The sequence below is a fragment of the Vigna radiata genome, chromosome 7 (assembly GCF_000741045.1).
Source record: "Vigna radiata var. radiata cultivar VC1973A chromosome 7, Vradiata_ver6, whole genome shotgun sequence".
Classification (NCBI taxonomy): Eukaryota; Viridiplantae; Streptophyta; class Magnoliopsida; order Fabales; family Fabaceae; genus Vigna; species Vigna radiata.
In genome coordinates this window covers 6,243,439-6,263,494 of record NC_028357.1, presented here as the reverse complement: position 1 = coordinate 6,263,494, position 20,056 = coordinate 6,243,439, and the positions used below count along the sequence as shown (strand labels likewise).

The following is a 20,056-nucleotide window of genomic DNA, read 5'->3' as shown; positions in this document are numbered from 1 at the left end:
TCCAACACAAGATACAAATCTTCTCAGGTGTTTCTTTACAAGGATTTTTCATATTTCACCTTTATACCAATCTTTTTGCAGACTGACAAATTATTCAATAATTAATTTTGTATAATAGAGACAGAAGAACCACCTTCAAAACAAATACAATATCAAAAACTTAATTGAAAAATAAATCGTTCAAAAATCTAGTTAAAATTATCAAATAATTTATTGATTACAGTAATTTAACCTTTCTTTACCGGTAAAAATAGATGAGCAAGAGATGCACAAAAAGCGATAGCTAATTTCCCCAATTATTTTATATAAGCGAGCTGTCATACATGAGAAAGAGCAAAACAAGTAATTCCTACTACATCTGAAAGTTTTATCCCAAAGAGAGAAGAGAATAAACTCTTATTCAATCAAGGGTCATTAATATGTGCTGCAAGTGAAATCAATGACCTGTATAAATTTATATAATTTCTTAAGGTAAAAAATGAGAAACATGGACATAGTATGGCATGTAATACAGATACTCGAGGCAAATGTGAAAGAAACATTAACAGGCAAGGTCGATTCATGGCTCAGGTTGCATTTTCTCACATTCTTCCCGAATTGACTGGAAAAGAAGAGTAGACAAATATCTTTCACCAAAGCTTGGGAAGACAACCTGCAAGCAGTAAATATTTTGCGCAATAGAATTAGAGTCACTTCATACTGAAATTTCAATATCATATGAAGCGATAAGAGGGAAAAAATATAAAGTGGGCAGAAAACAACTAACGAGAAACATTTAAACAAACAGAAAAGAAAAAAAATGCGGATGCAAGTGATTCTCTTTCTGGCTACGTACCAAAAAACCATCCATCTCTCAATAGGAGAATAAAAATTTAATTTAAATTATATAATTCAGGCCAGTTGTGCAACCATAAAAGAAAGGAAAGAGAAAAGAAACTTAGCCCACAATAATAGCGGGGGAAAGTACATAATAAACAATGAAAAGTATTTGCAGCCTTTTAAACCTGAATACTAGGTGGATTCACACTGAGCACACCGTAGAAAAATCAATGTATAACCATGAATGCATAAGGATGAGCAAATACGACAAGACAACCATGTATAAGCTAAATGGATAAGAATTACACTGTCCTACAATGCAAGCAACATGATACTTATATAACATCGTATACTAGTGAAGATGTCCTACAATACCGCACTTATCCTCAAGAACCAAAATCTAGATCTTATCTCGAAGGTTAGGTTATTAAGAAAAAACATAATATGATCAGATTGGTAAAATGAGAACTCTATCTGCATGATGCTTTTGTAAATTCAGCAAAGATCCTTCTCTAGATGGAGTAAATTCCTTATACAAACTATGTATAGATTTTGATTTTTTTCGTAGGAAATATGCATACCCCAATAAGTTTTCCTGCATTTTCAGGTCTCTTTCCAACCTTCAATGCAGCTGCGGCAGCAGCTCCAGAAGAAATTCCCACCTGTTCTCCAATTGAAATTAGCATGTAAGAGGCAAAGTATAAATCAAACGCATATGAGCTTTACATTGATATCAGAATTAAGGTGTGACTAGATAAGACACATGTTCTTATCTTCTATACAAAAGGGTTTGGTAGGTATCATTCTTGAATATAACTAACGTTTAATACGGTGAGTGTACTAAATAACATCATCTTGTGCATGATTGTTTAACCAACTCGGGCATGTCTCGTTATGTGTAAGTGCACAGGACATGCACACCAAAACACATTAAGAAACTTAAAATACACATAGGGTCGAAAAATATGAAGGACTAACCAGCAAGCCTTCCTGGAGTGCTAATTGTTTTGCAGTTTCAATTGATTCATCACTTGATATCTACAAAATTCACAAAAGAGGATATTAATTACAATATAGATCAAAAAATTCATGACATTCAGTATCTATCCAAGTCAGGTCGTTCCCATATCACATGCAAACAAATTTGACTAATTGAACAGAGCTCTAAATGTGGAAGTACTGGTCCTGAATTAAGAAAGAGAATCAATTACCTGAATTAATAAGAAGCCTGTGTATAAAAAAATGTTCGTTATTGACAGTAGAGTAAGCAAATGCTTACAGAGATAAAGCAAGTCTAAAAACCAAATGCTCATGAAAGATAAACTCTCTGTTTCATAGTAACCAATTTTGCGTAATTCATTCCTGTCCAGGATGAAAGATAATCTCTATTTTCTAATATGTGCAATGTATAGCAGTATAACAAGTTCACAACCCAACAGTGAATATGATAGGACTTTAAAGGTGTATGTTACGACGAAGAATTCAAATAAGAAGTTACATGACAGTTAAGAGGGGTTGGATGGTTTAGGGGAGTGGTTAGTAAGGTAGTTATTATGTAATAAGGTAGTTTTTATGTAGTATGGGTTTCTTTTAAGGAGGAAAACGGTTCCTCCTGGCAGTGGATGTAATTTTGTTATTTTGGACAGGGTGTTTCCTGTAAGAAGGGATTTACTTCCCTTGGATGTTGTTGAATGCTTTCTCAGTTTCGTATTTCCTTAATTCAAGTGTTAATTTACGTTACATTGTAAGATCTGAGTGTTTAATTCTTATATTATGTCAGAAAACTGGTTTCGTGCTTCCAAGAAATCTAACAATTTGATCCAACCTGCCGGATTCAAACCAGCGACCTAAGGATATCTGTTTGTACACAGGTTCTGAAGGAAGCAAAGATTCTGTAAATGGGGATAGAATAGGAAGAAGAGAAGAAGTGGGTGAAGAATGGGAGGAAGGAAAAAGAGAAAACCAGCAGGGGTGGATGAAAAAAGTAGAATTGCCTTCATTTGAAGGAGGGGATCCTATTGGATGGATTTCTAGGGCTGAAAAATTCTTTGAAGTACATGAGGTTACACCCAGGGAGAGGATTAAGTTGGCTTTCATTAGGATGGAGATTTGGGGGCAAGGATAGCACAACGGTGTTTGAGAAGTTGGCTGTTGTAAGACAGAAGGGAGAAGTGGAGGAATACATATAGGAATTCAAAATGTTAGTGAGTCAAGCCACATGTTTAACGGAGGAACAATTGATGGACTATTTTTTTGCAGGATTGCAAATTAATATAAGAAGCCAAATATGGCCACACAATCCCAAAGATCTAATGCGGGCTATGGAGATTGCAAGAAATGTGGAAGAATTTTCAAGACATGTAAGGACTGGAGAGAGGATAACATTCAGAAGCAACTCATATCCAGGCCGATTTCAAGGGAGTGAAGGAATAGTTTTATGGGTAGAAACTTTGAAAGGAACTCAAACTGAACCGAGAAGTTCCAGTGACATGAGTACAGCAAGGAAAGATGGAGGGGAAGTAATTAATGAGTCTAAGGTGGGCAGCTCTAGTTCAGGGGAAAACAAGACAAGGGTATTCCGTAATTTACCCTATCCTGAATATGTTAAATGAAGGGAAGAAGGTATGTGCTTTCAATGTGGAGGATCGTTTAGTCCTAGTCATAAATGTCCTGAAAAGAATCTCAGGGTGTTAATTTTGGGGAGTGTGCGGAGGAAGAAGAATCTGTTGACAGAGAAGAAGAGGAGCCAAAACCGCTGGAGTTATCTGTTTTCTCTGCAGGTGAGCTTACTCAAACAAATACAAGGGTGGTTGCAAGAAAGAAAAGTTCTAGTTTTGATTGATAGTGATGCTAGCCACAACTTTATCTCTGCTCATTTAGTGGCTGAATTGGGTTTAGAAGTGGATAAACTTTTCCTCATAAGGTTAGTTTGGGAGATGGTCATAAGAAAATTACTAGTGGCATTTGTAAAAACTTAACTTTGAAGATGGAGGGATTGGAAGTGGAAATAATGCATGCATGTTTTTCAGAACAATTACATGCAACAGAATCAATCACAATGATTCAAATTTCAAAATCCAACGAATTCTGCTTTTGAAAATAATTAGTACCAAATTTTAAAACAGAGTTTAGGAAACAAAAAAAAAAAACTCATTAGATTATAACATAAATAGTAAAAGACAACTGGAAAGTGTAAGAACAGACCGCTATAACTTCATCAAGCACATCTTGATCCAAATTCCCGGGCACAAAACCAGCTCCGATACCCTGAATTTTGTGAGGTCCTGTAGTTCAGAAAACAGAAAAGATAGAACTTCTTACAAAAATTAAAATTAAAATAGTGGATTTGGAATCTGTAGAAACTTTTTTCTGGTTTTGTACCTGGCTTTCCTCCTGAAAGTATGTTACTTTCCAGAGGCTCTACACCAATAACCTGATACATAATGAAAAAAAAAAAAAAAAAAAAGCTTTTAGACTCAACAACATAGAAAGCTTTCCTACAAGAAATATACTTCGGATGATAAGACATAAGCAGTGAATGGAGTGCATAGATTGATTGATTTGGGTTAGGCAATGCCATTGACAAAGATGTACCTGTATTTTTGGGTTTTGTTGTTTTAAGAATCGACCAACTCCAGAAACAGTTCCGCCAGTTCCAATTCCTGCAACTAAAATATCTATCTTTCCCCTTGTATCTTCCCATATCTCTGGACCAGTTGTCTCAAAATGAACCTGTTTAGTTGAATCAAACTTTGTATATCACATCATTCGGCAGCACATCACACTAAATACGTAGGACATTTCAATCAAGTTGGTTATATTGTCTCTCAATTTGAACACTTTCCTCTTCTTTTCTGTAGCAATTTTAGGAAATTTAGGAGCCAAAATTAAAAAAAAAAAAAGGGNGGGGGGGGGGGGGGGTTTGAACTAGCTACATGACTGTTACTAAACTTCAATCTTGTGAGTTTCATGTGTCATGATATAGTTTTGCTGAAAACCCAGAACAGAAGAATGAATTAAGGAGGAAAAAGACCACAGGAAAGAAAAAAGCAGTTCCTTTACCACAAGAAGAAAAGACAGAGAAGCTAAGAATTAAAAAATAATAATAATAATAATAAAAAAAAAAAAAGAAAAAAATCTCATGCAATATTTTATCTCAACTAAATATCATCAATCAACAGTACAAATGATTGTAGGAAGACAACTATTTTCTAAAACCAAGTGAAATAGTGTTTGAAATAAAATTAAGCTTTTTCCAACAATAAGTACATGTGAAAGTAATTTAAAACGGTTTATTTTAAGTAACATTACCAAGGACATCATCCCATGGGAGGAAGTAACCCAAGAGTGGGTTTGATGAAGTCCTCATTGCTGCCAGCTAGGTTCTATGGTAATATAATTCATCATGGAAAACAGTTCCTACTATAAATAACACTAACAAGATTGATGAAATCTTCATTGCTGCCCACTCGGGTTCTAAAATTAGGTTTTCAGTAGAATGGCTATGGAAATTCTAACACACTGTACAGCTGATACATACATAAGGACGCTGAAATTGGATTAGGCTCATTGGTATGTTTGGGGAAACTTGGTTATGCTCTCATACTCAGAGCTATGAATATTTTCTTTTAATTATATTCACGGGCTTGATAAGAAAAGGGAGGACTGAGATCAAAGTGTGGTGGAAAGGCAACTGGTGGTATATTTTGTTATTTGGTGCCTTTAGCTGGAGAAAATTGCATTCATCTTCAAAGAAAAATTTGCTTTTGCATTCCATTAACCTGGACTTTACAGCTAAAGCTTTAAATAAGGCTTCCAACCAAAGATAAGTAAAAGAATTATCAATTACCAAATCTATGAACGACTGTACAACATACAGTTCAAACCCGGACACTGGAGCTGTGCACCCTATACAGAATCCTATTTCAAGGAACACAGAATTTATGGACTTAAACATAGAATAAGCTGTTATAATTACCTTAGGATTTGAAGGATTATCAAATTGTTGAAGCATGTATGCGTCAGGGGTATTTTTCAAAATTTCTTCAGCCTTTTGAACTGCACCATTCATGCCCTTTGCTGCATCAGTCAAAACAAGCTCAGCACCAAATGCTTTCAAAAGAACTCGTCTTTCTAAACTCATTGAAGCAGGCATTGTCAAAATGAGTTTATATCCTCTTGAAGCTGCTATAAAGGCGAGACCAATTCCAGTGTTCCCACTGGTAGGTTCCACCAATATACTCTGAAATGCACATGAGAAGCAAGTTAACTTGGACAAAAAATGATCAAGCAACATTAAAATTATAAGCTAATATGAAAATAAAGTAAATCACAAAAAAAGTCATCTAGCTCCTATGTAGACCACAATATGAAGCATAAATGTAAAGGAAACAACATTGCCTCATTGCACCACAAAAGCAAAATGTTTGACTTGACAAAATGTGCATACTAAGTCGTAGTTCTAGAATTGTCAAACCAGTAAATATCATCCCCACAAAGTTGTGTAAAGGGTCATTTTGGTAATAGAAAAAAGTTTATAATGAACGCATTAAACTCATTAGGGCATATAAAGACTCGATATTTGAAAAATTTGCTCATACGAAGTCACATTATAAAAGCATAACAGACACCAAAGTATGGTAGTATAATTTCTTGACAAAAGATCTATTTGGAAAAATATCACCATAAAGACTTCCAGAATAGATAAATAAGAAGAAAATGAAATGAAACTTCTTCATAAATTATAATTAACTTGTGGACAAGTAAAAACATAAATGATTAAAGAACAATGAGAGATCTTCTACAAACTAGCTTATGCATAAACTAATTTTAACTTACGAAAATGATAATTTCATTTTTTTTTTGTATGTTTCTCCCCTATAAGTTCTTATGGAGAAATTTGACTTTTCGGTTTGAATGTAAAAAAGTCATTGACAAGGTACACAGTTAGTTTTATTTATAGTCACTACACAACCAGGAAGGTGTAGCACAATTAGTGCTTGCTAAGCCATTACATGTGTGACTTTGGAACAATACTGCTAAGATCAATCATATAACAATTTGATACCTAAATAGCAAATGTCATGCATGGGAAGAATAAGTTTTTAAAGTGGCCTGCGTTAGCCATGGCTGACAAGCAGCTAGAGTTATAGTGAAATCAAATATTATAAGTCGTCACAAACTATGACATCCACATTTTCTTTCTACCATTTATACCTTCCCAGGTGTTATAGCTCCTCTCTGCTCAGCATCATTTATCATGCTAAAACCAATCCTGCGAGATGAAAAATTGGAAGCCTTAAAGAAAAAAAAAATACTAGAGAAAGAATAAACCTCCAATATGCAAATTTATGTGGCCAAATAACTTATGCAAGCGCAAAGAAGCACCAGCATCAGTCTCATGAATTTTGAGTTTATACCCAACGATAACTGAAATTATCACCAAATAGTAGATACATAATCAAGTGTCTTTTACTAGAACCATAAAAGGAGTTAAATGTACATCCAAGTTGAAATCCAATACATAAGGCTATCCACGTCAACAAATAACAACAAAAATCATAAAAAAACTAGCACAGAAATCGATAACAAAATTAAATCAGATGATTTTGTCACTTGAAACATGGACTTGTTTGGTTTAAGATACTTAATGATATCCAATACTTATTGAAAGCTATCCTCTTAAATCAATAGCAACAAAAAGAATCAAATCCAGCAAAGTAATCAATAACAAAATCAAAACCAGCTAATTTTGTCACTTGAAACATTATGGACTTGTTTGGTTCAAGAAACATTTTCTGTTTTCATATTCTATTTTGATTTTCAGTAACACACTCTTTATAATTGGTTTAAGTTCCAAATAGTAAATACAATTCTCACATTTTAAAGAGTACGCCAAAAAATCATCTTATTAACATTCATTGGTCACAAAAAAAATGCCAAATAATTTCTGCTTTATTTCGTGCTGTCAAGAGATATTCACAGAATCATTTTCACTGAGACTAAAGACACGATTAGAGATCTCACATGTTTAACAAGCAACTAATCAAATTCAAGTTCTCACCTGTCTTTGACACTACAACACGGCTCCATAATCTCAAGCTTTGCAGCAATATTGGCCACAGAACCCTTCACAATATTGTTGAGGTAAACCATTGGCGTTTTCCCTATGAGCTGTGCCACGTCAACAGAAAAAAGAACCAAACAAATTAAGATTTATCCTTGAAGTTGATTTCACACACAGAAATCAAACGACAAAAGTCCGTTAATAGAATAAAAGTTTCTCCTCGGTAAGCTATGTTGGATAGATTATGTGCCTGTTTAGAGAAACTTCTTCGTAGGCACTTGTAAGAGGGGGGAAAAGAAAAAAAAAATGAAATCATCTTCTCCAAGATAAAAAAATTAGTTTATACCTCAGCTAATTTGTAAAAGTTATTGACTGATAGCTTCATAAAAAATCTGGTTTTCATTTCATGGAGCATGAGATTTAGCTCATGCAAAAGCTAATCTAATATTTACTTCTTATTTTTCTCTTCCAAAAGTACCAACCCTGTAAACAGACCCTACGAGAGATAAAATAGACCTCCAATTCTAATTAAGAATAACGATAAAAGCATCTAAAGAACTCATCTAAGCAAGTGTATCCCAAAGAAAATGAAAAAAAGGAGAAGAAATTTCCAGCAACACATTCAGAGGCTTGAAAATTCAGTTAAACTGACCTGCGTAACATCTTCAGCAATGTTGAGACCCTCAATTTCAGTTTGGGGCTTAACGGAGACAGCTTTGCAGACAACGGGGGAAGGCGACGAGATCCTGGTGACGAGTGGTCTCGAAGAGCGGCCGTTGCCGGGCCTGAGTGACGTGGCGGTGGAGACGGTGGTGAAAGGGTGGAGAGTGGGAGCACGCGAAGAACAGGTGAAAGAGTTGACGAAGGAAGCAGAAGCCATTGTTGTTGATTGGGGAAATGTCACAACGAAAAGAAGGTTAGGAAGTGGAGAACGACGACGTTTGATGAGCGCAGTCGAAACTGATTTGCCGAACGAAAATGCCAAGTGACTGCAGAATCGCACGAACTCACTTCACAGTATCCTTTTGTAGTTGCTCCCACGAATGCGCATTGGAAGATGGGTCTGTTGGCTTGGCAGAATGACCAATGACAAGTTTGCAAATATAATAAATGTGGTAATTATATCACTGTCGTTCCTCACTGTCACACTACATATGAATTTTATTATTACTTTACTGGCTAATAAGAATTACATCAGTCTAATATAAATATTTAATAGCTGAAAAATCATATATAGTCAGGAGAAAAACTCTGTTGATGATTATCAATTACTTAATAATATTGTTTTCTTTTGACAAAAATGAATAAAAAAAGCTTCCCGTCATAAGAGTAATTATTTTAGTGGGGATTAGATGTAAAATTACTAAACGTTTTAAAAAAAATGGAACATTGTTTGAAATAAACATATAATTTATGATAAATAAATATGATTTATAATTTTTCTAAAAATTAATTCCTACAGAAGTGATTTAATTAAAGGTAAGATATTCTCTGCGTAGAACAACACTTCAGAACATTCTATTAAATTAAGGAATCAATGAATAAATTATCAAATTAAAACCTAAATTAACATTATACGGAAAAATAAATACCCTGAAATTATATACCTGTTGACTTGTTCCAAAGTCTTTCTGACATATTGGATAGACGCTGGGTTGATCACGTAATTGAGATCACGAAAATTGTTGATTTTTTCTGTAAAGATGGCAATATTTTGACTTTTAAGAAATAAACGAAAATAACATTTTAGTGACTTTTTGGTGATTTTTAAATGTATTTGATAAAAACATTTATATTTTATGAATATGTGTATTTTTAAATGACTTTTTGGTGATTTTTATGACTTAATTCTGTTAAGTTGCGCAGTCAAACAAATATTTATTATTATTGGTTTGTTAAGTCTTTTAATATTTATTAATATCTTTTAATACTATATATTAATAAATAATAATGTTTATTTAAATCATATAAATACATATATATATATATCAAGTAAGGACACTCTGGCATTCATTCTCACTATGATATTCATTATTCTTTCCAAATTTATTACAATGACCAAAATCATCGGTTTACATTTATACATATCAATAAAACAAATAGATCAATAAACTTAAAATATGGAATTAAACAACAATTTAATTAAAATCCAATTAGGTAAATTTCAATTAAAATAGTGGGTTTAAACATAAATACATTTCAGTAACCTAAGATTAAAGGTGCTAAGTAAGAATAAAATTATGTTCATCATATTTATTATTGTATTATCATTAATTACATCATTTTAAGAACAATAAACTTATATGCAACATTATATTCTACATACCCATGTAACCAAAAGTTTTAGAATGTGTAATCATTTTCTTAAGATTAATTAACATTATTTTAGTTAACCAACCCACCTTTTAGGTGTTTAATTTGGTAATTTTTCACATATATAATAAGGTGTTGTATCAATTTTCACAAGTGGCGTCCTTTTTGTAAAAAAAAATATTGTAAGAAAATGACTTATTCTTAAATTTTTTTAAAAATAATAGAACTAATAAACATAACACTTATCATAAAAGTGTCATTTTTTCTTTCAGTTACTATCTTTTACTTTTTCACTCAAGTGAATATGGTATAGATTATTACTTCATTAATAATGTTTTCTTTTACACAATAGTCATTAAATAAAACATATTCAACATCCTTATCCAATCTAACCCGTTAATTTTTCTATTTAATTGATTTTCTACTTTTGTTTTGTTAAAAATATATCAAACACTCAAGTACTCTTTAGTGTACCTAAAATAATCATATACAAAGGTTAAAAAATGAATTAACCACTTCAAAATATGGTTTGTTTCAAGTCAACAAAATCATATGAATTAAACTCTAGAGTTTAGTTTCCCAAATATCTTATTTTCCATTTTATTTGTGATATTCACATTTTCTAAGCTAGCACGTAACATATCATAAAAGTTAATGTACCGTATGGTCGGATGACTGTACCACGAAGGAGGAATGGTCAACCTCGCATAATTAAACCCCTAAATTCAAACAAGACAAAGAGCAAGGTCATCCGGCCAGTCACGAATAGAGGTCGAATAGGCGGTTTCAGCAGCAAAGTACTTAAGAGACACTAAGAACTAAGGTTAAGGGTAAGTATCAATTACTATAATGGGATGAGATTGAGTCGTGATTAGGATTCCACTAATCTTAAGCCCATCTAAAAAATTATAAATAGAGATCAAAGGTAAAAGGTAGGTGATCATATTTATTTGTGAATTTAAGAACTTGCTCTAACCCATCCGAATTATTTATTAACTTAAGTATCGGAATACCTTTGGTAGGTATTCCCCGATCAATTTGAAGCGGCGACGAAGCAGATTTAGACTAAGGATAGATACAATTACCCGAGTGGCTAAGGAGTAAAAGTGTGAAGGTGTATTGAAGAGTTACTCGACCTTATACCCAAAATAGTTAATAATATATGTACAAGATTTGAATAGACATTAATTAACAACTTCAAAAAGTAATAAAAAACAATAGGACTTGATGTAGCATGTCACTTAAAGCAAGATTCTTTTGAGATGTAAGCTTTATAAGAAAATTTTCTTACTTGGAACTAAAGTTGTCTTAAAATTACTAAGACCTCGTTCTCCTTAAACCTCGATTAGAAGTTTGTTTAAATATGCAAAAATACATCACAAAGTCAAGAACAATTTAAAAACATATTCCTCCCTCAACCTTTAACGCACCTTTTAAAAACAAAATTATGGTAGAGTTTCAACTTTCAAAATGGACAATACATTAGATGTGATGCTTGATTCTAATGATATTATCTTAATGGAATTGAGATGAAAACATTAGTATCGTCTCTAAAAATGGAAAAGTGACTTCAAAGATGAAACATCATTCTCCTTATATCTTAATGAAGGAACTTGCTTTTATGTTAAATAATTTCATATCATTTAAAAGTCAATTCTAAAGACAATTTAAATATATATTTATCTATTAATATTTTGAGATACTTTTTTTAAAGATAAAGTTGTGACAAAATTTCAAATTCCAAATAATATTGTCTCAACAAAATTTAAGGTTAGAAAAAAAACCCAAAATAACAAAATAGTTATATATATATATATATATATATATATATAAGAAAATAAGAAAATATATTAAAAATATAAAAAATAAATAAATTTCAAACTCTACTCAGAAAACATAGATGAAGCTCAATCACATAAATGTCTACGTATATAGGACTCGCAGTTCATCTTGAAAGTATAAAACATATAATATATAAATGTTGAAGAGTTAAGCCATTTAATGTGTGACTTTTATCTTTTCATTTATAACATATGACTTTACAATCACATATTATTAGTAAAGTTCACTTATTCTTTTAGTTTTGGTTTAATAGTCAATTTTGTCCTCAGTTTCGTTGATAAATCTCAATTTAGTCTCTCGTTTTAAAAAGTGATTGAAATGGGTCCTTACTTTCAAAATTTTGAGTCAAATTAGTCCTTTCGGTCAAACAGAAACAAACAACGTTAAGACTTGATGATTTGGCAGAAGAGATATTATTTTATAGATATCTATAAAATAATATCTCTTATACTAAATCATTAAACCCTTAAGACCATTTGTTTCTGTTTAACAAAAGGGACTAATTTGACTCAAAATTTTGAAAATGAGGATCCATTTCAAACACTTTTAAAACGAGGGAATAAATTGAGATTTATCAACGAAATTGGGAACAAAATTGGCTATTAAACCTTTAGTTTTCTTTAATTTTCAACCTTGTGTAAAAGTGTTTTTTTAAGATAAATAATTGTAAGAGTAACATATTTTATAAATATTAAGTTTTACGCATTCACATATACATCTAACATATTTTTAAGTGTTTTATATATTATTTTCTTATTTTTCAATGATTAACTATTTTTTTATGCGAGTGAGTTATTAATGTCAAATTTCAGCAAAAATTAAAATTAAAAAACCCAAGTAATATATCTGAGTTTTGCAAATACTAATATCGCATATTTAGAAGAAAAATAAAAGAATCCGACTACTTAAATTATAAACAAATCAAAAAATTGCAAAAGAAAAGTTAAAAAACACCCAAAAAAAAATCAAATCAATGAAAGTGTCTAGGTTCACCCAAAGAAATGAAATGAATGGGGACCAGTAAACAAATGTATGGAAACAAAAATATGTGTGGAAGTAAAACAATCGTTTTTTTCCATATCTACAAGACAAAAGTATTTCCTTTTTCCTCAACTAAAAGACAAAATCTATCACATAACAAGAAATGAAACCAGACATTTTTGTTGCTTAATTAATAATACTACTTACAAATGTCATTAATAATTTTGATTCGTTTTACTGAATAATCAAGGGAACAACAATATTATAGGAGTATAGCAATATAGTCTTCATGATTTAGACAAATCTATATAATAATGTATCATATACTAAATATAAAGATGATTTAAAGAGTAGCCATTAGTATTTTATGAAATAAATTTATACATTGAAATTTTAAAATTTTAACATTGAAATATCAATGATTGTTGTTTGCAGTGGGGGCGTTTTGCTAGTGGGACAATAGTGGAATATCGCCCCTGCCAATTTCATAATTTGGATTTTCTGAAATTTTTTATGACAAAAGTTTTTGCTTTTTAAGAATAAATGTAACCTAAAAAAATAAAGTATAAAACTAGATAAGTGTATTAAAATAATGAGACGAGTATTTTATTTTAAAAATAATTTTATAATATAAATAGAATTTTCTAAAGTTCAGTTCATTATCTAAATACACTTTATTTCTCTAAAACAATGTTCTCTATTCTTTATCTCGCTTCTCTCTAACTTTCTTTACTCATACGTCATCTATTCAACAATCAGGAGGTGCTTAGACGATCCTGACGTCGAGGGCTACATTCTAGACTGATAAATTTCTTGTTTTGAGTCGGTAAGTCATTTCTCCTTTTTTTTCCGTACATTTCTAATCGTGATTATGCAACGATTGTCGTTTCCATGTGTTTGGTTGCTTTCCTCTTCCATTTCTAACTCAATTTAGGTTTTAAGAGTTGTTTTCTATCATCAATCGGTGATTTGTAGATGTTTCTAGAAGTTTCTTGCGTTGCAAGCAAGTTGTCGAGGTTTTGGTAGAACTGTCCAGATTTATTCAAGGTAAGGGAAGCTAGATTGCTTTGAATTGATCATATATCTGTATGTTGTGTGTTTCTATGATACTTGAGCTGGTTGCATTGAATTGAAATGTATATTGGTAGAAAATAAGTGCTTCATGACTATTGAATGTTGCTCGTGAATATATGGTTGATGAATGCTGAGAATGAATTGTGCGCACAACGAATTGAGACGTTGTGCAAGAAACTTATGGTTTCGCTCCATGAATGGGGTGCGTTGAGCGAAAGGTCTGTGTCTAGTTTACTCTTTTTGTTCTTTGTCTTGACTTGAATTATGTGAAGTGTTGATTGAAATGTGAAGTATGATTGAGTGTGTATCATGTATATGATCGAGTATCTTGTCAAGTAAAAGTATGTGATTCAAAGTGGTGAATGTAAGCTTCAACATAGAATCTCGTGGTGAGATTCTAGTTTGTTTAGAATGAATGCAGGAGCTTAGTCTTGGGGGTTATCCTGAAACTCCAATGTACTTTCACTCTCATATAGAGAGGATTGATCCATGTCGTGAGGAGTAGTAGGAGGTCTTAGTCTTGAGGGCTTCCAATATACCTCAAGGCGTGGTACACACTAACCTTGTGAGTGTGGTAGGGTGAAACCCATTGGCAATGACTTTGCAAAGTAGTAGAGGCCACCGCAAGTGCATAACCCACAATAGCTCGACAATCATTCTAAGTTTGGACAAGTCGAGTCTAGGTCATAATATGTTAGGATGCTTGAAGTAGTTGTTTTGTATGGATGCTCATGTATAGTTATAAACCATGTGATATCATGAATGTTTTTATATCTAGCTTACCCTTTCTGCTTGTGTTTGTGTTTGTATGTACTGTATTCTTCCTTTTGCAATGATCATCTAATTAATGTGAGCATAGGGAAACGAGCTTTCAGTGGAGCAAACTTTGGATGGAGATGATGTTGCTGCTTAGACTAGTTTTCTCTTAGTTAGGGGTGGGCATAGTTACCTTAATATACTTAAACTACAGTTAATCCATACTTTTTTAAACTTAAAAAACTAATAATATAGTTAACTAAAAACTAGTTAAACTAATTAATAGTACAGTTTAAAAATACTGAACTATTTTATATTCAGTACAGTTAACTCAATTTAGGTTTATATTTCTTTTTCCAATTTTCATTTGCTTTCTCTCGTTCATCCCACTCACCTAGGTTACCGCTCTTTCTCCGCTCGCGAACAAGTACTCTTAGAGGTTAAACGTCTTCTTAACTACTACAAAGACGAAGAGATAAAAATCACCGTCATCGGGCACAGTCTCGGTGCTGCCTTGGCCGTTTTGAGCGCGTACGACATAGCCGAGGTTAGGTTAAACGTGATTGGCGACGGTGACGAACGTGTTCCCATGACGGTGTTTTCGTTTACGGGGCCTAGGATTGGGAATTTGAAGTTTAAAGAGAGGTGTGAAGAGCTCGGGATGAAGGTTCTGAGAGTGGTGAACGTGCACGATGTGGTACCCACCATGCCGGGGATAATAACGAACGAGAAGTTTCGGTTTCAGAAGTACATAAAGGATGCGCTGTCGTTTCCGTGGAGCTATGCGAACGTGGGGATAGAGATTGCGTTGGATCACAGAGAGAGTCTGTTCGTGAAGGGGAACGTGGATCTGGTGAGTGCGCATAACTTGGAGGTTCATCTGCACCTCGTTGATGGCTACCATGGGAAGGAGAAGAGGTTCTGCTTGGCGTCGAAGCGTGACATAGCGCTTGTGAACAAGAGCTGTGATTTTCTCAGTTTGCTGCACTGTACTATGATTGAACTAAAAACAGTTCAGCTATTATGAACTATGTTTTGGTTCAGTTCAATTTAGGTGAACTGTTTTTAGTTAACTACAAATATTTATAGTATAGTGCAGTGCAGTATACTTTGCCCACCCCTACTTTTAGTATTGTATATAGTTTTGTAATAGTCAGTTTGTTTTTCAAGTTTTAAATTCTATGGTTATTTTGGAATGATGGTATAGTTTATGCTTTAAAATCTTAGACTACAATTGTTCTTAGACTACTATTATATGGTTTATAGTTATATTTTGGGACGTTACAAAAAAAATACCACAATGATTAATTTTTCTAACATATTAGGACTACAAAAATTTAAATATATTAGTGACAAAAAATATTAAATATTTTTTAGTTTAGACTTAATTGTATGATATTTTTTTTTTCATTCATATGTTAACATTATTTATATTTTGTCACCATGCAATTATAACATATAAAAACATTACTAATTCATAATGTTATTTCATTTACATGTGATTGGTGGGATATGTATTCCAAATAAATTCCAAATAAAAGTATACAAAAAAGAAAAATATAAATATATTTTCATTGATAGTAAACATAAATTGAGGATTAATGAGACATGAATTTTTAATATTATAACTTCGGATGTATGTGTTTGAAATTATTACACAAAAGATATTCACTAGAGTTTCAGTTTATTGGTTCAGTTTAACCTGATTAAAACTCGCAACCTCTATCTAAAGCTTTACTATTTTGTGATTCATTTATTAAATAACTTTTATATCAACAACTATTTGTATCTAATCCACATGAGCTTAAATTTAAAATAATTATTTAAATAAAAATATATTTTTCATTTCAATTATATCTTTAATTAAAAGGATAATTTTAATATTTGAATTTATTATTATATAAATAAATGGTATAAAACAAAAATACTTTAAATTAATAATTTTATAAAACCCATAAAACATTAACATGGTTGTTGTAGCGGATGGATTCCAAAATATTAATCATTCGATCTACACTGTATACGATACACTAACTTTGGAACTAAAGGGAAGTAACATATAACATTATAGAGTATCTTATCTCTAATTAAGAAAATTTACAAGTAGGACGTAATGTTGATTTCAAATAATCATGTTGAAAAATAATATAATCATTCATCACAAGCTTTTTTTTTTAACCATGCCCAAATTCAGTAATAAACTTTGGAGCCTCATAATAAGTCCCAAGAACTTTATTCCTTATTGGGAATGTTCTTGTTAATAAGTACATCAATTACTTTTGTATCCAAATAAATAAATATTTGATATTTAATAATTGAACAATAAATGGTAACTTAGAGAAGTTTTTGCAACCAAGATATAATTCTTGCTAAAAATCTTCTAGTAGTTTATAAAATTTGGTTCCTTTTACATTGATTTTATTCTCTAAACTACTACTTGTTTCCTTGCTTTCTTTGATGTTTCTAGCACTAACAACACTTCTTAGATAATGTAATATATTATGAATCCTATTACTACAATTTTGTTTATCATCATCTTTATAATATCATTTTCCTATTTCACGAAAATCCTATATAACATAATCTCTTGTTATTATTAGGGATGCTAAAGATATTTACGGACATGAATATCCGAGAGTAAAATCTATGATAAATAGTTATTATCTGCGAATATTTACTATCCGCAGATAACGGGTAGCGAGTATTTTAATATCCGTTTCTAAATGGGTCGAGTACGGATAGTATACTACTTGACCCGTAGGTATTTGTTACTCGCAAAAAATAAAAATAAAATAATTTTTATATATTTTTAATTAAATTTAATTAAAAATAAAATAAAATTTTATTTTATTAGTTAAATTTAATTAAAATTAAATTTTAATTTATATTTAATTAAATTTATATTATATTATATTTTTTCTTTGTAATTTTATTTAATTTTTTTTAAATTGTATAAAATATTTTTATATATTTTTTACGGGTATTCGTGTAACATCCTGATTTTTTTTTAAATGTCATGGTGCAATTTTTGTCAAAACCCTTCTATAAAACATTTATTAAAGATAATCCAACTTTATTAAATTAAAATACGAAAACAAAACATATATATAAACATCGTCTGAAAAGTTGAGAATATCACTTTTACATAAAAATACCAAATCAGAATACTTTCAAATAATAGAAAAATAAATAATAAATCTCCGAACATAACATCCCAACTCTACTCAAATTCGATCTTATCTGTAAATCATCTACTTTCGTACAAGTACGATCATCATAGGTGGAAACCACAGCCACAACTTTCAGGGTGAGCAACCAGAATTATCTTATCATACAATATACAATTATATTAACCATAATAATAACCAAATCATAAACATAAATCATCACAACATTACCATCACCACATTAACATCACAAAATTAACATCACAACAATCACATCAACACTCACTGGCTTATTTCCTCTACATTACACCACCTAACCACCATAACCAATTCACTACAAGTCACGCGACATCCTCTTCTCGTATCTCACATTCAAATAAAATCTCTTTTCCGCATCACCCGGACAAAGATTCACCACTACTAAATCATCCTTTTTCCCGCATCACACGACCAAAGAGTCATCATTGTTAAACCATCATCTTCTCGCATCACACGGACGAAGAGAATCTATTTCCCACATCACATGGCCAAAAGAGTCATCACTACCAAACCATCCTCTTCCCGCATCACACGGCTGAAGAGAATCTCTTTCCCACATCACATGGCCAAAAGAGTCATCACTATCAAACCATCATCTTCCCACATCACACTTAACTTCTCTTCTTTCTCCTACTTTCACCCACTTTCACGTCACCTATCATCATCATCATTCTAAATTAACCATGCACACCAACAACCATACAAATTGCAACATATAATAAAGAATATCATTCAATGCCAAACCTTACACACACAAGTAATTCTAGTCACTCCCCTTACCTGGGCTCGTACAATTTTTGTTTCCAAGATCACTAAGAAAGCTTCACAACGTCACCGATGGTCCTCCCATTTTTTATGCCCCGTTCTCGGCTCTATTTTCTCCTAGAAAACGTCTTTTTTCTCCCTTATCTTTCTAATTTTCGTTTTTTCCTCTTAGGGCAGCAAAATGCCAACCCCTTTTTACTCTTCTTCTTATCCTCTTATATTCTATCTCTATCTTTTTATTTTTGATAAAATCTCTCAGTTTATCTCCAAAACCACTAAGATTTCATCTCTTATTCTATCTTAACTACTTTTTAAAGTATCATCAACCACCAAATCTTTTTAAAATCTATAATATATAATAATGATTTTCTCTAATAATAATATTTCTTTTAATCTTTAAACCCACCAAGATTATATCTCTTATTCTCATTTAACTATTTTTTTTTTTAAAATAACAACTAAATCTTCTAAAAGATTTACATAATATTATTTTATTAAATATCCATATTATCTTAATTTGCATATTTTTCCTTTCTACACCCTCCTTTAATTTCTACACCAATTCAATAAAGGTAAAAGACCCTTTTGCCCCTAGGCAAAAAAATATAAAAATAAAGAAATAACATAATAATTATGTTCTAACAAAAATATAAACTTAAGAACACTAATTTCCAAATAAAAATCCAAAGTCTCAAAACTATTATATTTGTAAAACCCCTATTTTCCCGGATCTTACAATCCATGAATTTTATTTAAAATACTTATAAATATTTTCCTCCTTGAAAACTAAACACCAAGACATTCCTCCTTGAAATTCTCTTTCATATCTACCTTTAGAAATCTCACCCCACACTACAATATCAAAAATATTTCTCATGCATAACATATTTAAACCACTGAAGTAAACACCCAAAATACAATATAACCATAATCCTTCAACAAACTGAAAGCTTCCTAGTTAGGTCAAACCGAACGGTAACAACTATCACTCATGAATATGACCAAGAGTAAGGCTCAAACCTAAGCCTAATACAGTTTGAGGATCAAACACTTAGAACAACCGAACACTTAGAGCTTAGACCGAATACTAAGAACTTAGACAGAACCCAATAACTTAGACCGAACACTTAGTATGAGACTGAACAGTCTTTCATTATCCAAAGAACAGGACCGAACGGTCTATACTAGGTGATATTGAAGAAATGGTCGAACACTGTTAATGACTAACCAGTAG

General features: G+C 31.7%; 2 protein-coding genes across 2 annotated transcripts; one reads left to right on the top strand and one right to left on the bottom strand.

Annotated features, from left to right (window-relative positions):
* Nucleotides 1–278: 278 nt before the first annotated feature.
* On the bottom strand, nucleotides 279–8,975 carry LOC106768517 (cysteine synthase, chloroplastic/chromoplastic). Its single transcript, XM_014653707.2, has 10 exons — nucleotides 8,538–8,975; nucleotides 7,883–7,992; nucleotides 7,036–7,093; nucleotides 5,798–6,061; nucleotides 4,414–4,551; nucleotides 4,201–4,252; nucleotides 4,024–4,103; nucleotides 1,798–1,857; nucleotides 1,401–1,481; nucleotides 279–652 (listed from the first exon to the last, which is right to left on the bottom strand). The coding sequence occupies exons 1-10, from the start codon at nucleotides 8,763–8,765 to the stop codon at nucleotides 560–562; spliced, it is 1,164 nt and encodes a 387-aa protein (XP_014509193.1). The 5' UTR covers nucleotides 8,766–8,975; the 3' UTR covers nucleotides 279–559.
* Nucleotides 8,976–14,218: 5,243 nt separating this feature from the next.
* Nucleotides 14,219–15,960, top strand: LOC106765991 (phospholipase A1-Igamma3, chloroplastic-like). The gene is made up of 2 exons (XM_014650753.2): nucleotides 14,219–14,297; nucleotides 15,250–15,960. The coding sequence occupies exons 1-2, from the start codon at nucleotides 14,219–14,221 to the stop codon at nucleotides 15,876–15,878; spliced, it is 708 nt and encodes a 235-aa protein (XP_014506239.1). The 3' UTR covers nucleotides 15,879–15,960.
* Nucleotides 15,961–20,056: the final 4,096 nt, after the last annotated feature.

Coding starts and splice junctions, on each gene's coding strand:
- LOC106765991 (XM_014650753.2), top strand. CDS start 14,219: ATGAATGCTGAGAATGAATTGTGCGCACAACGAATTGAGACGTTGTGC. Junction 14,298..15,249: donor GGTTTCGCTCCATGAATGGG/GTGCGTTGAGCG, acceptor CCACTCACCTAG/GTTACCGCTCTTTCTCCGCT.
- LOC106768517 (XM_014653707.2), bottom strand. CDS start 8,765: ATGGCTTCTGCTTCCTTCGTCAACTCTTTCACCTGTTCTTCGCGTGCT. Junction 7,993..8,537: donor TTGCTGAAGATGTTACGCAG/GTCAGTTTAACT, acceptor GACGTGGCACAG/CTCATAGGGAAAACGCCAAT. Junction 6,062..7,035: donor GAGCTATAACACCTGGGAAG/GTATAAATGGTA, acceptor TGTGCATTTCAG/AGTATATTGGTGGAACCTAC.